Source organism: Zonotrichia leucophrys, chromosome 8 (genome assembly GCF_028769735.1).
Source record: "Zonotrichia leucophrys gambelii isolate GWCS_2022_RI chromosome 8, RI_Zleu_2.0, whole genome shotgun sequence".
Lineage (NCBI taxonomy): Eukaryota > Metazoa > Chordata > Aves > Passeriformes > Passerellidae > Zonotrichia > Zonotrichia leucophrys.
In genome coordinates, this window is record NC_088178.1 from 12,584,614 (window position 1) to 12,609,307 (window position 24,694).

Here is a 24,694-nt window from a genome sequence, read left to right on the forward strand (position 1 = left end):
ATGTTTTACATTCTTCTGCTGTACAACCTTGTGTTTGTTAAATCATTTAATGTTTGCCACAACCAATGCTAACTATGTCACAGCCTTTTATCAGCTCTAATGACAGTCTGAGACTCCTTATCTGTGGTGGAAATGTACTTCAAATGAGATTAGAGTTCACGCCACTCATTGTCAGCAAAATTTCTGGCTACTAGATTGCACTGACAAGTTCAATCTGACATCTATGAGATCATTAGAAGCTACAGGAGTTCTGCTTAGGAATAGATATGTGCAAATATACCCAAACTTGGTGTCTGAGACCTGTTCCAACAACATACCTGTGTTATGACCACCTTTATAAGAAATAAGTCTGATTAGAAGTGGTAGAAAATATTTCAACACATAATAAAAATGAAAACATATTAAAAAAAATGACCAAGAAAATAGTTAAGTCACTTGAATGGTTAAAAATAGCAGTACACCATTCTCTGTTGCCAAACTATCCTTACTAGAAAAAGGCTTCAGCTTCTAATTAAGAAAAAGTCTTCAGGATACAGCTGCCACTCAATTAGAGAACACAGGATTTTATTATCAGATTAGACTAACAGACATCTGTTTTACTGCTCTTCTGAGACTACAAGAAGAACCAGACTCTCAAAAACAGGATTTTCTGAAATTAGTAAGAAATAGAGGGGTTGGAAAGATAAAGCAAAGATCTGAACACCTGGGGAATCAGAGTGTCCAAAGCCTTTACCAAACTGTAAATGCAGATATGGAAACATACACACAGTGAAAAAAATAAGTTTGGGCAAACTGATTTCAAAATCCTCCTGGAAGCAAGTACAACTATCTCATGATGGAGTAAACCATTGTCAATATCAAATCAACATGGTATGATCAGTACTATGCTAAAATAAATATACCCCTTTTTTATTTGTAACAGTTCAGGAAAAGGGAGTGCATGCACACTGTCTGAGAGCTCCATCAGATTATAACAGGAAATGCATCCTGAAAAGAGAGCACGTCCTGCCAGGCTATGGTGTCTTTTCTGCAGTAAACAACAACGAGTCTGGCTGCTAAACAAGCTGTATGGAGCTGAATTCATCTCTGAGTGCACCTGCCCAACTCCCTAGAAGCCTAGGGGGCTTCTCCAGCTCACCATCCTCTGAGCATTTTATAAGAGCTTCAGGCTTTAAACTAAGAAAAAAGGACAGGAGAAATAGCAAATAAAGTAGAAAAACAAAAACAAATTACAGAACACAAAACTTCTGCTTCAGGAAAAAAAAAACCCAAAACCAGAGATATTTACTTAATGTCCCACTGCAGTACACAGAGGCAAATTGTTGTATAATATACCATAGCCATTGTAGATATCTGAGTTCAGCAATATATTCTTATTTACTCATCTCAGTGCCAAAAAAATCAAATGAAAATATGCATTTAAAGTGCCAAAAAGTATGTAAACAGCTCATCTTTACATGGAAACTAATTAGAACAAGCCCAGTAAAAAGTATCTGGAATGTTAAAGATTTTCTCCTTTGATGTACTAAAATGGTATTAGTAATTCTTACATATCATTTACACTGTATAACACTTGGTGCTAATACTGTGCTAAAAGGACATTATTTAGACTGGAGAGTTTAACTATCAAAAATTTTTAAAATGCCAATTCTCATCCCAGAGGTTGTTTTTATTTGGCTGCTGAGCCTTGCTGGTGGTTTTGGGGATGCCTGCCCAGTTAGAGTCTGACTTTACTGGAGTGAATGAAAGTTTCATATAGGAAGAAAAAAAATATCCCTGAGCCCAACCAGAAACCTGTAAGAACAGAACATTTTACTTTAAATAAGTTTAATGAACAGTTTTGCTGATTCTAATCCCCTCCTCTACCTCTCCTACATCACTGAAGCCGCAGCTATGAGAGCACTGCAGCAACTGTTACTTTCTTTCAACTGCAAAAATGAGCCGTGGTCAGGTCTGTGTTGACAAAGGCCAGTGGTTGCCCACCACGAGCAGCAGCCCAGCTACTCAGTGCTGCTTCTTGCTGGTGATGGCCTCTGCCTGGCACAAGAGCTGCCAGAGTGGGGACAGCCCCCAGCCCCAGCCCCTGGCCTCAGAGGACAGCATCCTTCTGCGCCTCTCCTGCTGCTACAACACGGCCTGGAAGGGTCCAGCCTTCTGAAAACACTTACCAGGTCCTTCTCTGTCTTTTTATTGGCTAAAGCATCAACTCTGGAATCCAGCTCGCCTTGAATTTGGTCTCTCCTTTTCAAAACACCCTTAGTAGGGAAGGAAAAAAAAATAAAGAAGTAAACTGCACCAAATTTTAGCTCTTTCAGAAAACAATCAAACAAGTTGGCTATTTGATAAACAAGACCACAGAATGATACCCTTTAATAATTTAGACATGATATATGTTTTATCAAAAAAAACCCCCAAACTTAAAATAATGAAGACTTATTTTTCCATACCTGTATTTTATCTTACAGGTTTCTCAATAATCTTACTAAATCCAAAAATCAGTGCCACAAGAATCTGCCATACACAATACCACTGCCAGTTGTATAAGCAGAACTGCTACAGGAGTTTACTTGGTATCAACTTAACTTACAATATATTCCTTTAAAAACAGCAACATAAGTTTACCAAATCTCATGAACAGAAGTAACTTCTTTGAGTAAAATTTACAAAATAAAGTAGAATGACTAGAAATAGTATAAAGGCATTATTGAAATCGGTGACTTTAATATTATTTTGTAAGTGCCAAATATGGTTCTGGCAAATCAGAAAAAAAATATCAGAAAAGTCAGATAAAATTATCACAGGAATGAAAGCTTTTCTACCATTAATATATGTGCTTATTTTCAGAATACATAATTTTTACCTTTTTTGAAACTATCTTATCAGGTATTGGGTTTTTAGCATAATGTCAAAAAATAATTAGAAAGGGGAAGCAATATTACTCATTAAGCTACAAAACATGAACAGCATTTCCAATGCTCATTTGCTCTGAGACCTTGATGAAGCCTTACAAATGTCTCTTTGCCTTAGCTTCCTCATCTGTAAAAGCACACTCAGGTATGTTTTTCTTGCAGAAGTGTTGCAAGGCCTTAGTATTTTTGAAAAAAAATCAGAAGCAGGACATATATAATTACAAATCTCAAAACCTTCTTTTACATTACCTTGCCACAACTGGTTTTACTGCTTCTTCTGCAGAGATGTTCAGTATTCACCTCTAGCATAGGGCATGTTGAAACAGCACAGGGCACAAGCAGCTCTACCTTCTCTAGCTCTCTTTTTGACTGAGTTCTCTCTGAAATTTTGGCACTTTATCAAACATGATAGAATAATTTAAGAGCTTAATTTTCAAGTAATTTTGCAATGTTTCTTTTTGAATAGGTAATCACTATAAAAACCTGGTAAATCTGACTTTGGGTTTTTCTGAGCAATAGATCAGCAATATAGACGAATGCTCATCAATACCTTGGAATCTTTTGGTTAGATAAATACAGAAAATGTTTATCTGGAAGCACAGAAGCAAAAAAAAAAACAAACTGTCTGGAATAGCTTTTCTTCATAAAGAAAAGCTATTTCTCTTTTTTCCTATTTCTTTTGCCTCTTTTAAAACTTTTAATGACAGCTTGGCAACGTTTATCACACATACACTTTAAATTACAAGACAAAACCAATTAACATTAAGGTGCTACATCGACAAGTGCTGAGTTCTAATTGCAAACAAAGGCACTATCCTTTTAAAACATATTATTGTACTGCTGCAGGTTTTTTGTACAATACTTAATGGTATCGTGCCACAAAACACACAAATAATTTTATGTGGACCCATAACTAATTAACGCTGTAATTTGTACCCTGAGGGACAGCAGATTTGTTCTATGGGTCAGTTAGGAAGGGGTTGGTCCAGATGTAAATATTTTAGTTATAAATCCAACTCTTTTCCTAGTTACAGGCTGGACTTTCAACACTGGAAAATACGAGGATTGTATTGTATTGATCACACCTTGTTCTGCACGTTTGCAAGTGATCTTGGCAGCACTGCACCAAGGTCTCTGTGATGAGGGGTTAAACACACCTCTGAAAGGCTTACTGGTGGGTGACTTCCATACAGTATTTTGGGTATTTTATTTTAGTGGCTAGCATTTCCCTGGGGAACTAAGCAGTAAGTAAAATAAAAATCCATGGTGAATGAAGGGAAAGGAACAGTTGTGGAATAGGAATGAGCTACTGAAGGAAGACTTCTCCCCTGGACAGGACCTCATGGCAGCCTAATACTGTGTTGCAAGTGCTGCAGCAAGAAAGCTACAAGCAGAAAAATTATGCAGTGGGCAACAGTGAGGTGTGCAGGAAGAGCCTGGTAATCATCCTGGGGCTTGCCCCAGAAATCTTTCTTTGCTCTGCACAAAGCAGAACGCCTGAGAAAGGGTGAGGGTGAGCCAGGCTGCAAAATAGAAGGCAATGGGTAGGCAGCATCTCCTCAGTAGCATAAAGACTACAATTGCTTCAGGGTAACATAGAAATTCTGAAAAATAAGATTGGAAGTGGGGGAGAAGATGACCTGCTAGGACAGTAACCTCTTCAGATCTTTAAGCAAAGTACCTACCTCCATCTACCAGAAAAAAATGAGGACTGTGAGATACAGGCCATTTTGTATGGCCCCCTTTTCTGTGAAGCTTGTTTTAAAGACAGCAGTCATTGCAGCAGGAATTCCTAACTCTCAGTAGCTAAGCCTTACTGAGAAATTGGCAATACCCTGCAGAGTGCCACCAAAGGCTCAGTTAACTTGGGTCTTGCTCTATCTATGGACTGTAAGACTCCTGCAGCCCCTACCCAGAAACCACTACAGCAGGAGATGGGTTCCCAGCAGTAACACAACAGATTCTGCAGCTGGCATTGCTCAAAACCTAGACAAAGAGGAGTTTGTACACATGTTCTGCTTTCTGTAGGCAGCAAAGTGGGAATTATGACACACTGAATTCAGTTGCTTTATTATGCTGATTATCCACCAGCACTGACTGTATCAACTCTGGAGTCTGATTTTTTACATCCTCTCCAAGTGTAAGCAAAATACATACATAAAGGGAACTGAGAGCAGTAGCTTATGGCAAAGACTAACACATGCTTATATAATGGTGCAGGGACTGGAAGTTCCCAGCTGTTCAGGAAAAAGAAAACATACTTAGGAAGAGCTCCTAGAAAGGGAAAAACCTCTCCACTCCTTTTCCCACACACAATCTGTTACTCAATGAGTTCATATTTTGGCAGTGTCAGGGAAGGTCTTTCTCAACTGCTGTTCCCAAACCTTCACTGCTACAATGCAGAGCTCACTGAAGATGACAAAACTAGATACCCTAGCACAGTTACCCATGGCTGCCTGCCAGGCAAAACTATCAGACTCTTCTTATTTGGAAGGGGCACCTAGCAAGAGAAACAGGACCAATCGGATTCCCCAATAATGGACAGGTATCATATGCCATGTATGCTTTGTACCAAGTAAATACAGGGACATTTTCATCAGCTACAAATTCTCTCCTGGACATGGTCACTGGCCTAAGTCAAATTTTATACTGAGCCATCAGGAGTCCTTCAGGAAAGCTTACCATGAGAATTTCGCTGTAGAGGACGTACTCATGCAGCATGGGCAGCAGGTGCTCTGAGAGCCCTGCCATCCTCCTCTCCGTGGCCCTGCAGCAGCGCTCGATGCAGCCGGCCAGGCCCCTCAGGGAGTCGCCTATGGCCTCCTCCGACGCCGACCACAGCGTGTGGATGGGGCCGTACTCCTTCATCTCATTGCAGTAGTCTTAAAAGGAACAGATACACCTATTACTCTTCATTTATAGAGATCTAAGGGATACTAAATGCAACTTCATATTTACTGTGAACCAAGCAAGAGTCTGACACTAATTATAAATTTGCTCAAATGACCAAGATGAGTAAACTCCAGTTCACTGTTAATGAATAAACTAACCAATTAATGTATTGTATTTAAGTAGCTTTGAGAAATTTATCAGCCAAAGTGCCCCACACATTTCACAATGACACAGATACTCAGCCAGACCTGAAGAGCTGCATTCAGACACCAATGACCTGCATTACCTTACACTGTCTTCAAAAAGAGCAACAGGAGCCCCGGCAACTGGTCTGACTTGATGACTTCTACTGCCATGAATTCCTCTGCTTCTTGGTAACAGTAATGTTCCAAATACAGTCTCACTTATTGAAACTAGAAGATTTGTTATGTCCCAAAAGCTTCAGAAGAAGCACTGAAGTTCACTCCTGCTCAACAGGTATCTCCTTCAGTAGTTTTTATTAATTTAAATACAGAGATATCTTATTAATTACTTCTCTTATGTAGAAGACATAAGAGAAGTAATTTTCTAGACCAAGTGATAATCCATAAACAGAGAAGGCCCAAAAATCACTGTGCCATTTGGTAGGGCTAAACATGGGCAAGCTGCAGTTCACAGGAGGAAAGACTGTGAACACATTGGTCATGCATTGAAAATGCAATTTTGTCACTAGATTTACAATGAAGAAATGTCCTAAGAGAGAAGAAAGCAGTTGTGTGGCATAAAGAGTGTAATGTTTATTTTGAGATTATTTGGACAAAAAAAACCCTCTATGGAAGATGTAATCAGGAACCCCATGTTAAGGTACTGCAAGCAGGAATTCTCTGTATCACAGCTATCAACAATTCCTATTCACCACAGTGTAGCCCCACACACAAGTGTTCTGACAAGTGTTGTTTGGAAAATCAAGAAAGAAGATATAACCTACAACATTTGGGAGCATGTCAAAATTCTTAAGCTTTCCAAAGAAATATTTTGGCACTGGTACCTTGAACCTACAGAGCTCAGACAGCTACTTTCACTGGAGGGAACAATGTCAACTGTTCACCCTTTCAGTGAGGACACACTGAGATCTGGTACTGCACAAGAAAGCTCTAGGACTCAGTTATTAACACAATGCAGCTCTTCAATTTATATTCTAAAGACAAATAAATACTTTAAGTGCTGCCCAGTGGAAATTCTACTGAACAGGCATAGTCTGAGATCAGGATCATCTCAGAATCTCAGAAAGTCAGTAACTTAGCATTCCAACTAGATGTGTGAACTGCTCTTACTTAAGGAAAAAATTCAGATTAACCCATCCTTCTTGAGAAAACTCTAGTAGGCACAGCTTACCATGACAGAAATTATCGCCAACAGTAAAGCTATTAAAAAATTAAAATCTACTTTGTCAATGGAAAAAAGGTGCAGAACAAAACTAAAAGTTTAGAGACCTAGAATCAAGACAGCCTCATGTCACCATGAGATTGCACAGAAAACTGTACATTCCCTTGAAAGTTAAAAACCAAAAAGCACATCTTAATATATTCTTCTAAGTTCCTTATAAGTAGCTGAATGACATGTTAAAACTCTTCATATTAAAAAATTATTCAAACTTGAATGTCTGTCAAAAACATGACCAGAAAGAAAAACACAATAAAAACATCTCCCCTTTTCCTGGAAAGAATATTTTGCCTGCCATAATGAAAACTAATTTACTTTTAAATGTCTTAAATCAGTAAAACTGTAACATGTTTTCTACTTACCTCTTTCTTCCTTGTAAATCCTATGAGCTATTTTATCTAGTAAGTTTATTTTCTGACTAAATGTTTCCATGTAATTGTTCATTTCTGTAAACATTTCAGGACGATTTTTAACTGCTCCTCTTACTGAGGATGCTACAGCTCTGACGGTCTGTCCCATCCTGCTCAGCAAACCAGGACCTTGCTTCTTGTGGGAGGAGAGTTCCTAAAGACAGAACAAGCTCTCTTTACTCCAGGTACTTTTGATAATTCTCTGAAAATTATAAATAAAAGCGTGCTTTTTCTTTTTTTAAAAAAAAACAAAACTACATACATAAAGCTCTGTGTTTTTAGTGTATAAATCTTATCACTATTAGACCAGTGTCAGAACCATCCCTGCCTTGTGCATGTATTATTAGCTAAGCCTTTCTGAGCAAACACAAGCGTGCCATGTGTGACAGTGTCGCAAGAATGGCTGAAGACGGCAGAGAACCTTCACCCCTGTGCTCCTCAGGGTGAGTTAGCCAGTTTGCAATTTAGCTTTTTGAACAGGAAAGCAGAGGTAATGATTGAAGAAATAAGTCTTTGAGAAAAGCAGACAATGCTCCTACTGGAGGAAGTAATCCATCTATTTTTTTTAACTTTTTTAATACATTGCTAGAATAACCTTTGTTGAAATTCAGAAGCAGGCTTTTCTGAGTACAAAACTCCTATTTGCAACTGGACACAATTTTGCAGCAATGCAACAAGAAAATCCTGTATTTTTCTTTTATGAGATTAGTAAAATTTAGAAAAAAGAAGGAAAAGACATTGCCATGCCAAAACAATAATTAATTAATACCACTGTTTTACTCATAATCTTGGAAACTTATATGTGTACCAAAAAATATGCAGAGTTGAAATACTATGAATTTTCTGCAAAAATCCAAAATGCAGTAACAAAACCAACTTTGGATGGTACAGCACCATTTATGGTCATGATTATCAAAACCACAGAACCACATGATTACCAAAACCAACAGAAAAGGTTATCTGAGGTTATGAATATTCCACAAATCCCTGCCTGCTTCTGCCACTTCTGTAAAAAGCCATGGGATGACACTGCTGAATACTGAACCAGGGAGGCTCCTGATATACCCTAACATAACATGTGGCTTCACGTAACTGTAAATAACAACAAAGTCATTTTACCCAGGCTTGAGCAATAAGAAAAATCTTGAAGTCTTCATTAAAAGTTAAAGTTGGATGATCAGCAATACGGTTCAAAAATTTATGTAAAGCTTTTCTTCGAGTCTCAATGAATTCATCACTAAATCGTTCCACCATTCCCCTCATTATGAATTTTTCAGGCAATGGCTAAGGAAAGAAAAATAAGAAATATATTGTATAAATTGCATAATGTTTGGAGTATTATAACAGGTCTTCTGCTTACTAAAAAACATAGGCATACCTTTTAAAATCCACTATGCAACAATCCAAAAGCTATATAAAGTTATTGTATTAAACTAAGGTATACCATTTTTTCTTGTAATATACAGTGCAGAAGAACACAAGTACAACTAGGAAAGGACATAAATTACTGCAAATTAACCTAAGAAATACCTTTATGTGATTTTTGTCACATATATATAAAGTTAAGGAAAATAGGTTGGCTTAATATTTGTGAAATTTCAGAAGCTAAAGAAAGACCTCAAACATCTCTATATAAAACTGGAGCCATCTTATAAACAAAGAAAAAAAACTTAAGTTTTAGCAAACAAACAGGAATGATCAGTGTTGGATGTGCTTCCTCAAGTTTGCTCTTCAACCAAAGGAAATCCTGGTATCGTCTTCGCACTTCATATTCACTGGAGTCAAATTCACCACGCGTTGTCTGAAAACCAAAGGCAGAAAAAACAGGCTTAGGTTAGAATACCAGAAAAAAAAAGTTTTAGATTTTGGAGAAAACTGAGTACTTGAGGGAATGCATACATTCTATTTGGTCTCTGTTACTGGTTTGCTGTTATGTTAAAGAACAATGATCAACTCCTTGATGAGTTAACACACCATATTCCAGCAAGAAATCAAAGTTCTATTGGGGGAAAAAAAAGCACTAAGCTGCACTTTGGGCAGTGACATATAATGGTTATCTTACCACAATGTTTCCGAATTATTGCAATAATTACTTTAGTGTGGCATTTTTCTTTCAGCAATCACAGTTATGTTTGTTACTTGGGGCACTTCTCTTAAAGTGATGAGTAATTTACAAGTGAGGAAAGTCCATTTTATAGCACTCTGAACAAAGCCCAAAGAGCTGACACACATCCTTGTGACATTACTCAATAATCCCCAGATTCAAAACATGAAAACTTCAGCATATCACAGCAATAACACTTCCTGCATTGTTTAATGGATTCTGCAGCCTATCACTGATTCCAGTTTTGAAGCCCCCTGTTAGAATTTGCCATCAAACCTTTAATGCCTACAAAAAATGCTTATTACAGATTAAAAATTTGTCAGATCCTGAGATTGATTTTACCACTGCTCTGTCTTCTGGAGGCAAGCCACAAAGAGCCCATGTTTTAATTTACATGTGCTTTTTAGCATTCTTTGTTGCACAGAAATTTATAACGCGATGCAAGTAAATTCTATAAACCTCAAAAGAGGCTTGGTAATCCAAAAATTTTTGAGGGTTGAATAAAAATTTTTCAAGGTGTGTGGGAGGAATGCTATTACTTTTATCATCAACAACCAGCACTCCAAATTAAATATGATAAGAAAGGATAGAAGAGATTAAAAAAGAAAGACCAATGCAACTTACAGCCCTTTCATACTTGCCTGAAGAAAAAAATGTTCTTTCGTTTACAGAAAGAGGCATAAAGTGAAAATTATTGCTAGCAACATAACAAAGATAGCTCTTTTCCTACTCATTAAATATTTTATGAGGAATTGATATATCTTATTTAAAGATGAATAATTCCCATTTGAAAATATGCTTTTAAATGAATATTTTAAAAAGAACTCAAAGTAAAATAAATTAACAATGCAATTCTCAAAATGGAGCCAGCACAATATTTACTGGTAATCTCAGAAGATCTCTCTGGTCTCACAAGGCTGACTTTCTTCCTTATTTTTTGTAAATAAGTTGCATTCAGGACAACAAAAAGTACACTTAATTGTTTCCTAATACTACTTTTTCATTAGAGAATTGTGGCATTTCCCCCAGAAATCACATCACATGTACATGGGAAGCAAACACCCATGTGTTAATGGCTGCAATTAGAAAAGAATGGAACTGAAAGACTGTAGGAGGTAATGTTTATGCAAAATGTAAGACTGGTAGCCTGTAAGTTATCCAAAAGTCATCAATACTTGTGCTAATACAGTGTCTTCAAAGTGGGTCAGTCCTTTGGCTGTTTCCTGCTCCTGCTGAAGATCACAACAGAAAATGTTATTGCCTCACAGCACTCATTTTGCCATTGAAGAATTATTAACTACTTTCTCAACATAAAGAATCTAAGCATGTGTGTATACAGACTCACACTGAATTTTTCCATTACATAGCACAGGTTTGATGCAGTTTTAGTTGTCTATAACTCCTGGCAAAATTAAAGTTTAAATTTAGCAATAGGCCAGAGAATGGTGTGCAAGAAGAGTGAAAATGCCAGTTGTTATCAAAGCAAGCCATTAAACCACAAATAGATACTCACCTTTGTGACTACTCTGTATGTGATAAATGTTTCAATGGCTGTAATGTGGCTTTCAGGATCATCCACTGTAATGAAGAGATCTCTTAATTCTGGCCCATCTTCAAATTTATACTGGTTTATCATTGATGAGGGGGATATTGGCACTGAAGGACTGAATGAGTTTACCTCAGTCAGAGATGCATCCTACAGATAAGACATGAGGACATCCATATCAATAATCTTTGTATACAAACACGTCTCTGATGCTAAAATGGCAAGCTTTAAAATAATCTGACAGAACAGATACAACTCAGAGCAAATGAAAGAATCATGTAGTATATAGCAAATCTGGTATCCTTTTCAGTATTTGCTTTGGTGAGGATGTAAGAAATGAGATTTATTCTAAAATGGATGAATGATCAAAATACTACCATTTGAGAAAATGTTATGCATAGGTAGAAAGAGTACTTGCCTATGAATAGTAAAATTAGTTATGAACCAAGCACCCATTAATTGTGTAGGGTACTTACCAGTTTTATTAAAATTGTTAGAAGCCAATTATTGAGGACTTATGATGTTTGAATTATCTCTAATTACCTGAATAGGATGGATAAAAAAATTATGATTCAAAAAAACAAGGCAAAATCCACATCAGAATTTTTACTGGAAGTGGATATTTCAGTTGCATTTATTTTAAATGTTACTTGAAATGGAAAACAATTAAAAGTACATAAATTAATATTTTTTTTCTTAAGGAAAACAGTAAGTAAGGATGCAGTACAAATTTGCTGCTTAATTTCTAAAAAAAAAAAGTCAAACCACTGTTTTGCTGAAGGGAAAAACCTCTTTTTGATACCACTGACCACTTCCACACAACTCAATAAGAATATGTCCCCATAGCAGCTGCTTCTGCTAGTGCATTCAATGGTGTTCACTCAACTGCTGAGAAACAAGGTGGAAACTGGAAATGGGCCAGAAATCTCATTTTCTTCCTTAGATACAAATCTGGGTGAGATCTACTAATCTAGAATCTTGAAGGATACAGTCACCATGAAAAGAAGTTGAATCCACTAACTTCATAAAAGAGCATAACAAATTAATAAATCATTAGAGATAACAGAAATTGAAACAAATCATTATATATTAAATATCAAATACTGTATATGGCTTTTTTAATATATGCAATACAAAGAATTCTCTTCATAACAAACTTTAATCTATTTCCTAGAAGTTTTCTAAAAGGGCTGCTAGACTACACAAACTATGAGCAACAAAGAGTTCCCCTCTCCAATGCCTTGTTAATTATGGAGGAAGGAGAACAGGGATGCAGTTAAAGAGAAAACTGCTCAAATGCCAGGACTGGAACAGTTGAATCCACACAAACTGGAGTCACAGCATCATCCCAAGGCTGATCTCACAGGAATGAAGGGAACCCCACTTTAGTGCTGCTGAACTGTGTCAGAGTTGCTTTTTGTCCTTTGAATTCAACTGGATCAAAACTTTCTAAATACCTTATCTCATTCTTCTGCTTTGGATTTATCAATGCACTCTTACAAATATGGAAGAGACATCTATACCAGGAATTATGCCCAGAAAGTGCTTATGTACTAGCTCTCCTCCCCTCCCTTACATGCAGCTCTTTGAACAGAGAGACAAAAGCAACACAGAAGACTGAAGACAACACTTTAAATATTACACAGTGGCCTCCTTGTATGCCTGTCAGTCATTTTACCTTTTCTCAGTGTGTTTCTACACAACTTCTATACAGCCAGCACTACCCTGAGTCGTGCAGAATAAACAGAGCTGTTGCCAGAGCCTGCTAGCACTGGCTGCCCGTGGTCTAGATGAAGAATGAGGACTGCTAGCTCAGAGCAGCCCATGCAATTCAAAGTGCTGAGGCAATGGGAAATTTCTACGGAAAGAAAAATGGATGTGAGCAAGTAAGGGACTTGAATGGCCATATAATTTGAGCAATAATGACTCTGCAAAGCCTAAATTGGATCAAGGTAAATGTGTTTCATATTTTCTCATTTTACATGGAGCATTAATGGCATAATGTTTCCTTCCTTCTTCTAGGTTGCTACTAAAAATTGTTCTATTCTTGCAGGTATGAAAGTATATGTTTATGTGGAAGGGCTTATGAATATGTGATTTGAGAAACAAAATACGAGTAACAAAAATCCACAGAATAAGCAAGTCTCTGGTTTTGTTTAATATAGCTCTAGTATTCACATGCACAGGAATGAATACACCTGAGTTGTAAAGAAGCATCTGTCTCTTTATCCTCATGATAGTTCAGGTTTACTTCCAGTAATTCTTGAAGTTCATGTGACCTAAGCCTGATGTCATCACAGAAACACAGTTAAAAAACCTCTTGATAATATTCTGTACAGCTGTAATTTTGTGGCTGGAACTATGTTTTTGTGTGCATACAGATGAGGGCAGGAGTTTTGTAGCGCAGGAAAAACAGACAGCTCTTGGGTCGTGTAACCTTCTTCCTCCTCATCCATGCCAAGAACATCAAGGCACTGTCCCAGAAAATTATGTCCTTTCCCATATGTCCCCCATCCCCACCTACCTGCAGTATCCCTTCTCTTTCCAAGCCCCTTCCCTCCTGACAGAGCAGCTGGCAGAGCTGTGTGTGTGCCAGTCCACAAACAGGATCATGCCTTTGGATTTACTGGCCAAGAGACCAAAGCCATGGAAAATCAATGAGCTCCTCGCAGCATGAGGGCCTTTTTCTGTGTCTCCTTTCTCTAACACTTGCAGTTACCTATCTCAGTCTCACATTTGACTGCAACTGGTCAGTTGCAGTCCAAAATACATAAGAGAAGAAAACACTCCTGCAGCCAGAGCAGCCTCAGAACAGGCTACACCCAGAGCTGAGACTGCAGCTCTTTGGAGACAACACGAAGCCTGGGGGTTTGTCTAAACAATGTTCTCTCCCACAGCACAGGTCCTTGACCCAAGGTTACCTCTGTGCTCCATCCATCCATCCATCCATCCATCCATCCATCCATCCATCCATCCATCCATCCATCCATCCCAGCAAGGATCCAGTTCTTGAGATAAAGGACATGGGGCAGAGTTTATCTTGTAAGTGAATAGCTTGGTTGTTGGAGAATTCTTCGAAGAGCAAAGAGATTCAGGAGGACTGATTTATAAGTGCATTTTTTGGCCAAGGAACTACTCTGTCTCAAATCCTTGATGAACTTGAAGAAAAATCTTGAAGAAAAATTTGTTTCTATGCAATTCTGAAGTGGTATATACATGTTTTTCAGAAATATCATTAAGTTTTCTGTAATTATGAAATGCAGACAACCACTGTAAAACAGAGTTTGAAAGCAGAGGTGCTAAAGATTTTAACCAAACTGCTGACAGCTTTGTCAATGCTACATATCAGTAATCAAAGAATGCAGAAGATAACTGAATGGGTATTTGTGATACAGGCAGTACTCTATACTTTGAAGCTAAGGGAAGGAAGCAGGTTGAAAACATTCCATCTGTCTGACTCATAACTCAGCTCCCAGAATTTGTCTCTGCTGAAAAGAATTACAAACTTTTTCAGTGGCAGTGGAAACTAGGATAAAGTGAAATGCATATCACATCATGAAATGCTTTATCAGAGCTGCTGAAGATGCTGGTCTGTAATATTTGAGATATGTCAGAGGATACCAGGTCAATGGTTTATAGCACTATCAGGTTAAATGTCTATGGATTTTCATAAAATAAAAGCCCAGTGTTTACATTCTGAGTAATAACTCAGGGTATTGAGGTTGACAATTTTTAAGAATCTCATTTTTCACCATTTTGTTAGCTGGCACATTGCACTGCCTAGACTGAGAAAGATGAAGCTGACGAGAGCGGCAGGCAGCGAGCTCTGCACGGCTGCCTTGGCCTGCAAAGGCTGCACCACTGCCTTACAGACACTGCATGAGGAACCCCATTAAGGTGCAATTTAAAACTGGGCAGTCCTGGAACACTATGTTATGGAAAAATTGGTTTTACAAAACTTAGCTGTAAGCTACATTTAGCCTGTCAGATTTCTCTGAATATATGGAACATGAATAAATAGGGTGTAAAGCCCAACCACTGTCACAGATTTTCATCAGCTCAAAAGATCAGATCTCAAATTGTGCTTGAAAATAAACCATGAATTTCTGGTTGATATATACAACCACTACATGCAGGTATCCAAGCTTTGGACGGAAAGCTGTATTTTCATATAATATGACAAATTTTCTTGTTTGCAGGAATAACTTATCATGTAGCATGCATTAACAGTAGTTAAGATTTCATATATGTAAGAAGTATTTGGCATGAATCCAGGGAGAAATTTAAAGATCTCAATATCTGCCATAAAGCAGGAGTAACTTGTATCAACTCCACTTGGTTTTATTTCTTATTCTCAAGGAGAATTGCTCTTGATAAGGAAGCAGCATAAGCATCAATACACTGTGTTGATAAGCAGATACCTTCATGCAGAACTGCCTGAACTTCACTCGTAAAAGGAAATGGATGCAAAGTGAGCACCAACAACTAAAATGATATTTTAGCACTGTTTCTGCACACAAGTTCAGTGAATCATTCATCTTTTTAAGTAAAATCAGGACTGGTGCTTTCCAAGAAAATATAATTCAGCTCAGCCCTAGTTATGCTTCAGAAAAACACAGGTAAACTTGGTGAAATTTAGTCTAATCTCTTGCATGTTACAGACTATTAAATCACCTAAGAGTCCTTTCTGGCCTTAAAACCCATGAGTTTCAAGAATTCTATTATAGTTTAAATACACAGCAATACATACATAAATTCTATTACAGAGTTTAAATACACAGCTCCTAAGAAGGAAGTCCTTATCCCAATAGTTGTATTCATTCATACCACAACAGTGTTTCTCACCTACAGAAATATAAAAACCACACATTTACTACCTGTGACAATCTGTCCTATTGAATACAAATACACTGTCACTTTTTCAAATTGTAAATGTAACTGCTATTTCTCTCCCATGGCACACCACACATCCTATCACAGCAGTTCACAAGTCTCAGATGGTGAATGACACCCTAGCCCCACAGACATTTTCTCCACCCTACTTCTCTGTATGCATTTATATTTTAGATGCTGCCTTGATAAGGCAAATAAACCCATGGCATGCCCTCTTTAACTACAGAGGAGACGGAGGTAAGTCTGGCAGTAACAGATTTCACCGGTACTAAATCAGTACTAAATGAGAACGATACACGTGGAAGCCATACCCCCCTCCGCTGAATTAAAACTATCAGCCAGACGGGCACGCATCTACCTGGCTGTGTGCTCTCTGAAGGTGGACACTGATTCATTGTCAGTTACGTTCATTTTATTCCCTTCATCAAAATTCACGTATTATCTTCTCAAATCTTCCATCTGAAGGTATGATACTTCATCTTTTAAAAGAAAATTCAAACTGAAACTTGGAAACATTTATTTACGCTCAAACACAAGTGCAATTACTAAGCACGATTGTTTATTTAATTTTCAGATACTTGTATGGCACCTGACGAGCATAAGTGATGGTAAGGGTACAGCGAGTCCAGATTAGATGGCACATGCAAGGTAAACGTAGTGATCACTCGCACTGCTGGTCCGAAGCAGCGACTCCGCGTTTCGTGCCCGAGAAGTCACCCGGGACGGCCGATCGCTGCCCGTGCCGGCGCCGCGCCCTGGGGCAGCCCGGCCCGTCACGGAGCCCCGGCGGCACCGGGGAGCGCCGCGCGTGCGAGGGGCGGGCGGGCAGAGGCCGCGATCGCGGCCCGGGGCGGAGCCGTCCCGTCCCGTCCCGTCGCGCCACCCCGGCTCGCCTGGCGCCCGCTGGGGCAAAGGACCGGGGAGCTCGCCCTGCCGCCCCCGGCGCGGAGGGTGCTGCCGTACCTTGCTGAACACCTCCAAGTCGTCTTCCTCATCGTCCAGGGCCAGCACTTCGGCGGCGGCGAGCAGCGGCGCCCGGGACGTGCCGAGGGCACCCGCAGCGAGATGCGAGTCGGCTCCGGGCCCTTCCCCGCCGGCAAGGAGCGCCGGCTCCGGTACCCGGCCCTCCGTCTCCATCCTGCCCTGCGAGCGCGGGCGGCGGCCCCGCCACAGCCGCTCCCCGCGGGACCGCAATTGGCGGCTCCCCGCCCGCCCCTGGCCGCGGCCGGCCCGGGGGGCGCGCCCAGTGCGCAGGAGTGGAAGCGGCGGCAGGAGGGCCGCGCTGCCGGGCAGGGCTGGGAAGGAGCGGGGCCGGGGGGTGTCGAGCCTGCCGGCAGGCCCGGACAGCGGGGACTGCGGCTGCGGCCTCTGCGGAGGCGGGACGGGGCGGCTCAACGCCCACAGGCGTGTTCGTGGCGGAGCGGGGGACGCCGCCCTGGCCGCCCCTGGGGCTGCCAGGGGACTGGGCGAGCCGCCCACGGGGTGCCGCTGGCCGCAGCCGCTGGAAAGAGTGTGCAGGGTCTCGGTCGGGAGAGCTCCATGCGCTCCCAGGCAGCCGCCCGCTCTGCCCTCGGCAGCCCCCCGGGCCCGGCAGGGGCGTACCCAGGCTTGCTTTTCTGCGCTCTCTGGGTTGGACTTTATTCCCTCCTGGCTGGCACTCAGGTGCCGCCACCGGGGCAGCAGGCAAAACCCACGCGTTGCTGCTTTGTCTCTTGCCTCTCGTACAGCTTCTCTTGAGCAGCCGCTCTGTCGCTCGTAGCTGGACCCCTTCGCCGTGAGGTCAGGCGTGTGTCCTGATGCTGGGGCCAGGGACTCTGGTGTCAGAAATGTGAGAACAAAGTGACGGCACATTACATCAGAAAAGCAGAGGGGAGAGAAACACCAAACATTTAAAAGCGCAAAGCTGTCCTTTTTTGTAAAGTGAAACCATCGGAATTGTGGGATTTCGAAGTTGGCAGTGTTGAACTGGAAGTAATGGCCGGCGCCGTTCGTTGCCGGAGCCAGGGCCGAGCAGGGAGGCGGCGGGCGGGGAAGGCAGCCCTGACCTGCCCTGGGCTCCAGCGCTTCCCTGGCACCGACCCTGGGCCGGGCAGAGAGCGCCGCTGCGGGGCCGGGCCCGCGTTTGCTCAGTGTGGAAAAGGGCATATCTGTCCAGGCGCCGCCTGAAATAGCTGAAGTCAACTTTGTTGTTAATGTAAATTTCAGGAGTAGTGGGCGGGTTCTTAAACAGGCAGATACAACATTGTCTTTGTGTATCTTGATTCCCTTGCTGTCAAATTAGAAAAGGCAAACCCCGTAATCAAATGAAAGTATTTTGAAAAGTATTCCTTCGTGAAGCGCTGCCGGCAGCTGATGAGGAAATACATTTGGTATTTCACGGTTTTCGGCGAAGTCTTGAATCACAACTTGAAATAAAGGGATTAAAATAAAAACCACCAAATATTCACTGAACTGTGAAAAGAGACAAAGACTACGTCTGCCTAATTAGAGAGTGTTTACTGAGACACTTTAATTTTTATTTGAAAATACCCTAAAATTCGCGGGGAGCCGGGGGCAGTGGCCCGCTGCACGCCTCAGGTGCCAGCAGCGTTTGCTGCAGGGGTCTCGCCCGGAGCCGCCGGCAGAGGGAGGCGGGATGCGCCCGTCCTGGAGCCTCGCACGCCCGCCGATGCCTGAGGAGCTTCCAGTAAGTGCAGATAAACAGTTCTCGTAGCATTAAAATAACAACTGCCCCTGGTACGAGATGCCCAGGCTTCTTTTCTTTCCCACCCTGTGTAGACTGTCCCTGCCCTACAGCTCTTTGCTATGCCTCAGCTCTGTGCCCCTGAGGGGCCCGGGGCTCTTTGGGGCGCTGCGTTCCTCGCAGCCTGCCGCGGGCCCTGGCCTGAGCGCTGCTCCCCTCCAGGGGGGTGCTGCTCCCCTCCAGGTGCTGCCAGGGCCCTGCTGGGGCTCCTTGGGGTGTGCTAGGTGCTTCTCGTCTGGTGTCAAATCTCCGGGTCTTCCCGCCTCTGTGTCTTTTACGGCTCCTTTCCAGTGTTGTCGCTGCTCCTGTCCCCTCTGATTACCTTCAGGTACCAAAGACTGATGAAAAGTGACTATTACAATATAAATTTTATATTCTGTCTTCTGTCCATCTGAGAGAAGTGTAGCTAGTTTCTGACTTTATCTATAGTATACAGTTTACAGTGGCTTTGCCCTTATTTCCACATGTTCTGCTATAGGCCTGCAGGTTTTCTGAATAGAATAAGTACCTACAACCTGTATAATGCCCAAGTTTTTAATATGTCTGTATTTAAATTTAGATTATATACTTGTGAGGCAATAACAAAACTAACTCAAGGAACACAATTTCAGACAATGCACATCAGGGATGATAAATAAAGGAGCCAGTCAAAGAAAGGATAAAATTGATGTACTGTAGGCTTGAATATTAAGGCTGTTGTCTGAGTTATACTAATTTTCCAAAGTTTTACCATGCTCTTGGAGATTTTTATTTCTGTTTGAGAGAAATATTGCAAGATGCTTTAATTGGATTTTTTTCTTATTATAGCTTTTTATTAGCTCATTAATCAAGCTTAAGAATATTTTTAGATTCCTTGCTGGCAGTGCTTATCTTTCTGTGCTTTATATTTGGAGTATCAATCTGTAAGGAAAAGGTATTCATTGTCCTTCACTCTACAAAAAATATGCATTGCATTTAACAGTCGGTTGGAGGCTTAATCATCAAAAGGACCCCTGCTAAAACAAAATAGGAGACTGCTCTGTGATTACTTTCAGCTGCCCACCACGCCCTCTCCGCCAGTTGTCCCTAATTTCTGTTAAAAGGGCTGAGTAAGCAAATGCATCTTCAGGGCACCTTCCCACCCATGCTGAGTCCCAGGGGCTTGCCAGCACCTCTCCCCTGCATTGTTTAGCAAAAAGAGCATTTTACAGACTCAGGGATTTTGTGCTCATTTCCTGCTGTAGGACCAGAGATGACTTAAAATAGTTGAGTAGTTGTTCGACTCAAAGATATTGCAGATAGTGTAAATACAGACTGCACTTAGCAAAGGGGATTTGCAGGTTTCTCTTGAACTTTTATTTCAGAATTACATTGCTGTAGATCTTATTTTTTCTTCATTTCCATGTGTGTATATTCACAGGCTGCATGTTTCCTGGGCACCAGGGATTTACACATTTTACTGCAGATAACCTTTACTGAACCTGTGGAATGAGATCTTGGCAATAATTAAGTCAATATATTAGATGTTGTACCATGAATATTGTTGCCCCACTTATTTAAAGGAATAGGTATTGCACTGAAACAATACTTGACAATCTTTTGCTAAAGAAATTGTAACATTTTGCAAAATATGGGGTTTTTTTCTAAATTCCTATGCAGTTTTCATGAAATATTCTAGCTTTCCAGGCCCTCCTACTCAGGAACGCTAAGTGGAATATTCTCATATGCTGGGGTTGAGCTGCAATCGCCTCCAAATTTTATTTATTCACTTAAATCCAAAAAGCTATTTTGTATTACAAAAACGTCAATATTATTCCTACTTGCATTTTCTCTTTTTCTTTGGTAAGAGTGTTGATCTTAGCTAGTAATCCCTTCCAGAGTTGCTTTTCCTTGAACAAATTAAATTTACAAACACCGAAGCAGAACCAAGCTATTCCTTTGCTCTTATGTGCAGGCTGCATGTGATCCCTTTAGGCCACAATACCACGTTGAATACTTAATGTTGACTTGTCAAGTTTCACCAACTGCACAGTGATATGGACAGGATTAAATCTTGTTTTATTTCACCATCTCCCTAGCCAGGCAGCAGCGGGGCATGGAGGGCTCCTGGTGTTTTACTCTGTTCCACCACTGCAGTGCAAATAAGCGTGTTAGTGAATCTGCTGACATTCAGCACCTTGACGCAAATGAGAACGTTTCTCTAGCTCTGAAATGGATTGTCAAGTAGCATTCTTGTCAGGGTTGTGTAGTGCATAAGCAGAAGTCATTATGTTTACACCCAGAAGATATTTTGATGGTGAATTAAGGGCTGACCTTCATATCATACCATTTATTAGAGCAAGCTTTTTAGTAAGCTCCATTTAATGGCTTAGAATAAGGTTAACTATTTATGTTCCGTGCCTGGACTCACAAGGAAGTTGGAACATTAAAACTCTCTACATTGTGAGCTGCTTAGCTTTTCAGCTGCCTTTTGATTTGTGGTTGAAAGGTAATTGTTAAGTTATTGTGTTATTTTTGTTGTTGTTAATTTAAATTGGGAAGATTCTTTAATTGGAATATTGTAAAATGATTCATCTGTCAGATGGTGGATATCCTGCAAGCTTATTTGTTTCAGAGACTATCAGACTGTTTTTCCTTTCTGACTGCCCAAAGGAAATTACAATGTAGTGTACTCATAATCATGTTATCTCTTTTATAGCTGCAGATGATTTTTATGGCATTGCAGCTGTACAAACCCCTGATCAATATCTGGAGATATGCTATCCTTTTAAGTTATGTTACTGTCAAATTTTAGACATGAAAATATTCCAGGTGAAGCACTATTTGGTCTCATATGTTTTACGATATCTAAAACCAGTCAAGCTTCATTAGAATGAAAGCATCATTTTTTGGGGAGGGTGGGGTGAGGGGGTGTAATACTTTGCATTGTTGTGAAATAGAGTCTATCTGTTCTAATATAGCATTGTCTTTTCTGCTGCAAAAATGGTTTCCTGTTTTCAAATAAATGCTGCTGTCCTAGTTTTTTGAGGAACTGTATATTTAGCAATCTGTACTGTATGGCATGATATACTAGAGTATCTCCTAGTCAGAAAGTATGCAAAAATATTCATACATTAAATACATATCAAGGCTTATTGAAGCAGTTTGATACGGGAGTTGGAATTCTCTCTGGTTTTAATTTTTCTCATACCTACTTTGGAACTCTAAGTAAAGAGAAACAGATTAATAGTGTACTTCAACTTTTCCATTTATCAATGACCAGATGTAATCCTGCTTATTAATCCAAAACAATTGACAATGGTTGATATGAATGTTATTTCTTTACAAGTGTCTGTTTGTAATCCATTTCACTTGAAGAATTGTGTATTTCAGCTGGTGCAGTGTAATGGCTCTGAAAACACTGTGCAAACTGGTGATCATTTTTTGACCTTTAGGCACAGGTTTTGCCACCATTTCAAGGTTTATTAGCCCTTACAGAATTGCTTGGTATGGATTTAGCAATCTTTAATGTCTGCACATGCTTTCAGTGACCCTCAAAACTTTTTAGTAGGTGAGCCTAAGTATGTTTGTGGTAGGTGAGAGTACTTATATCAATACAGACGATGCACCGTGGTTGAATTAACACTCCATATTTGTGATGTTTTAATAGATTTATTTTTTAGATAGCAAATTTGTGTGCCTTTTGCCTTAGTTTATTACTACCAGGATGAATACTAAGAAAGTTTTATATAAGAGATTTTTTTTTTTTAGTCTTCAAATTCACATCTGAACTATTGATATAAAATTTCGAACAGCACACAACCTAATTAACAATTTCATACTAATTGATAGAAAGTGACATGTATATTGGTATTCATAAAACATGTAGAAAATTCATATTGCAGCTGTACTGCTGGAGAATCTCTCCATTTTATCTGAGCTCTTTCCATAAAATGCTATAATATAATACTAATTGTAAAGGACAGTGACTCAAGGTCATTCTTTCTAAAAGCTTCCACTTTTTGTTCTACAAAGATCAGAAATTTTTTAAAAAGCCCCATCATCATAATGCAGAAATAAAAGTATGATCATGTTACTAGATTATGACCCAGAGGAAAGAATGTGAACAGCATGGCTGCAGAGAGGAATTCCAAGTGATGTATGTGAAACTGCCAAAATGAGAATTGCAGCTGAAGGAAGTGAGCCAGCAGTCTAACTACAATCAATATCCAGGTTAAGTAAACAATTACACTCTGCCAGAGCTGGAAGAAAATCCACACAGCCTGACAAGGTACCTGAAGTGTCTTCAGGTATGAATTCTGAATTTACTTCTTGGATAGCTTTCTTGTCATTTGCACAGACTGTTACTGTTGGTTTTTTGGTTTTTGTTTTTTGTAATCTATAAGGGAAAAACTGTTCTCACTGTATGAAGAGCTGCTTTTAGGTCCTGGCAAACAAATGATACATTTCAGTTGATAGTGGAGGTTGTTTTAGAAGTCTGGAAACTGATGTGGCTCTGAAGTGACCAAAGAACAATGTATCTTATCAGACAATCTGATTGGTCAGGGAAGCAGGCATATGAATAATTAGACAATACAAAGGAGTAATATTGGGGTCCTTTGTGAGCACTGAGCTTACCCAGCATAGATGTCAAGTTTAAAATGGGAACAGCTGTGTTCACACTATTTGAGGGCAGTTTTTTAATCAAAGATTAATGTGGAAAAGCCCTTGTGGGAAAACTTGGCAGTTTGTCTAAGATTCTTCTTCCCTTTGACATCCTCTTCCTCTCCTAACTTTATTTGTTATGAAGTTGCTAAATAGCTCAAAATAATTTCAACATTGTTAAAAGAGATGCCTAAATCTCAAAAAGAGCTAAGATGGACTTATAGAAGAATTAATGTTTTTTATACTGTGCCTTAAGTAAATCTCTTACCCCTTAGGTAAAACTTCAAGGAAACCTCAAAATTTTCCTGCTAGGGTACATACATATAAAACTAGCAGTATAGTAGACAACTGTTCTACTCATGTGCCCTAATTTTATATTTAACCCCCCCAAATGTCTTCATTATTTAAAAACAATCTGTTGCTTCTGGTGGATAGTCAAGTGACAGAGTATTTCCCATTGCTCAGAACACATGAAAAGCAACAAACCAGCTACTGTCTGTTCCCTCACCACTGCATGACATGCTTGGGATTAGCTAAGGTTTGTGGTGTATCTGGTGGGAATGCTATATAGCAAATGTGTGCATGAACACAAGTGCACAGGGGAGCAGACTTCAGTAATTTTGTAGACTGGAGTTTTTAAATTTCTTCTTAGCATATCGTAATGTATTTGCATTGTGTACAGTTTTGGAGGCTCTGTGTCTTGAAAACTGAGAAGTATTTGTCTTCAGATACTAAGAACTATTGCCAAATTCTAGAAAAGAATAGCAGGGGAAACAAATTTCAAGACTTTATACCATGATGTAGTCCAAGAATAGAGTGACTTTGGACAGTATGGTCAGACTGCAGCTGCAAGAGCTCTAGATCAGATGGGAAGGAAGTATTCCAGCAGATGTGATTTACAGTGGCAACACAAGCAGTCATTTGCTTCCTGCAGTTTTCTCTTTTGTGAGAAAATGAAAGAGACCAGATTGGTCTGTGTCTTAGAGGGAAAACAATGGATTAATTAGGTCATTATTACATCCAGCAGATTTTCCACTTAGGGATGATGTGATAGCAAGACACTGATGATGTTGACCCTGTGGATTTGCAAGAGAACTTCTGTTTAAAATGAGGTTGGTGGATAGACTGTGGCATTGAAATATTGTGTTCTGG

The 24,694-nt window shown here is 40.0% G+C and overlaps 1 protein-coding gene across 1 annotated transcript in view; it reads right to left on the reverse strand.

The window, feature by feature from the left end:
• Positions 1-18,414, reverse strand: part of SNX7 (sorting nexin 7) — a 29,898-nt gene extending 11,484 nt beyond the window's left edge. Inside the window, exons 1-7 of the mRNA XM_064719288.1 lie at positions 17,140-18,414; positions 11,251-11,433; positions 9,324-9,434; positions 8,753-8,917; positions 7,586-7,787; positions 5,592-5,791; positions 2,169-2,255 (exon numbers count right to left, since the gene is read on the reverse strand). Of these exons, the coding sequence (XP_064575358.1) occupies positions 2,169-2,255; positions 5,592-5,791; positions 7,586-7,787; positions 8,753-8,917; positions 9,324-9,434; positions 11,251-11,433; positions 17,140-18,321 (2,130 nt within the window). The 5' untranslated portion in view covers positions 18,322-18,414. The remainder of the gene's footprint in view (positions 1-2,168; positions 2,256-5,591; positions 5,792-7,585; positions 7,788-8,752; positions 8,918-9,323; positions 9,435-11,250; positions 11,434-17,139) is intronic.
• Positions 18,415-24,694: the final 6,280 nt, after the last annotated feature.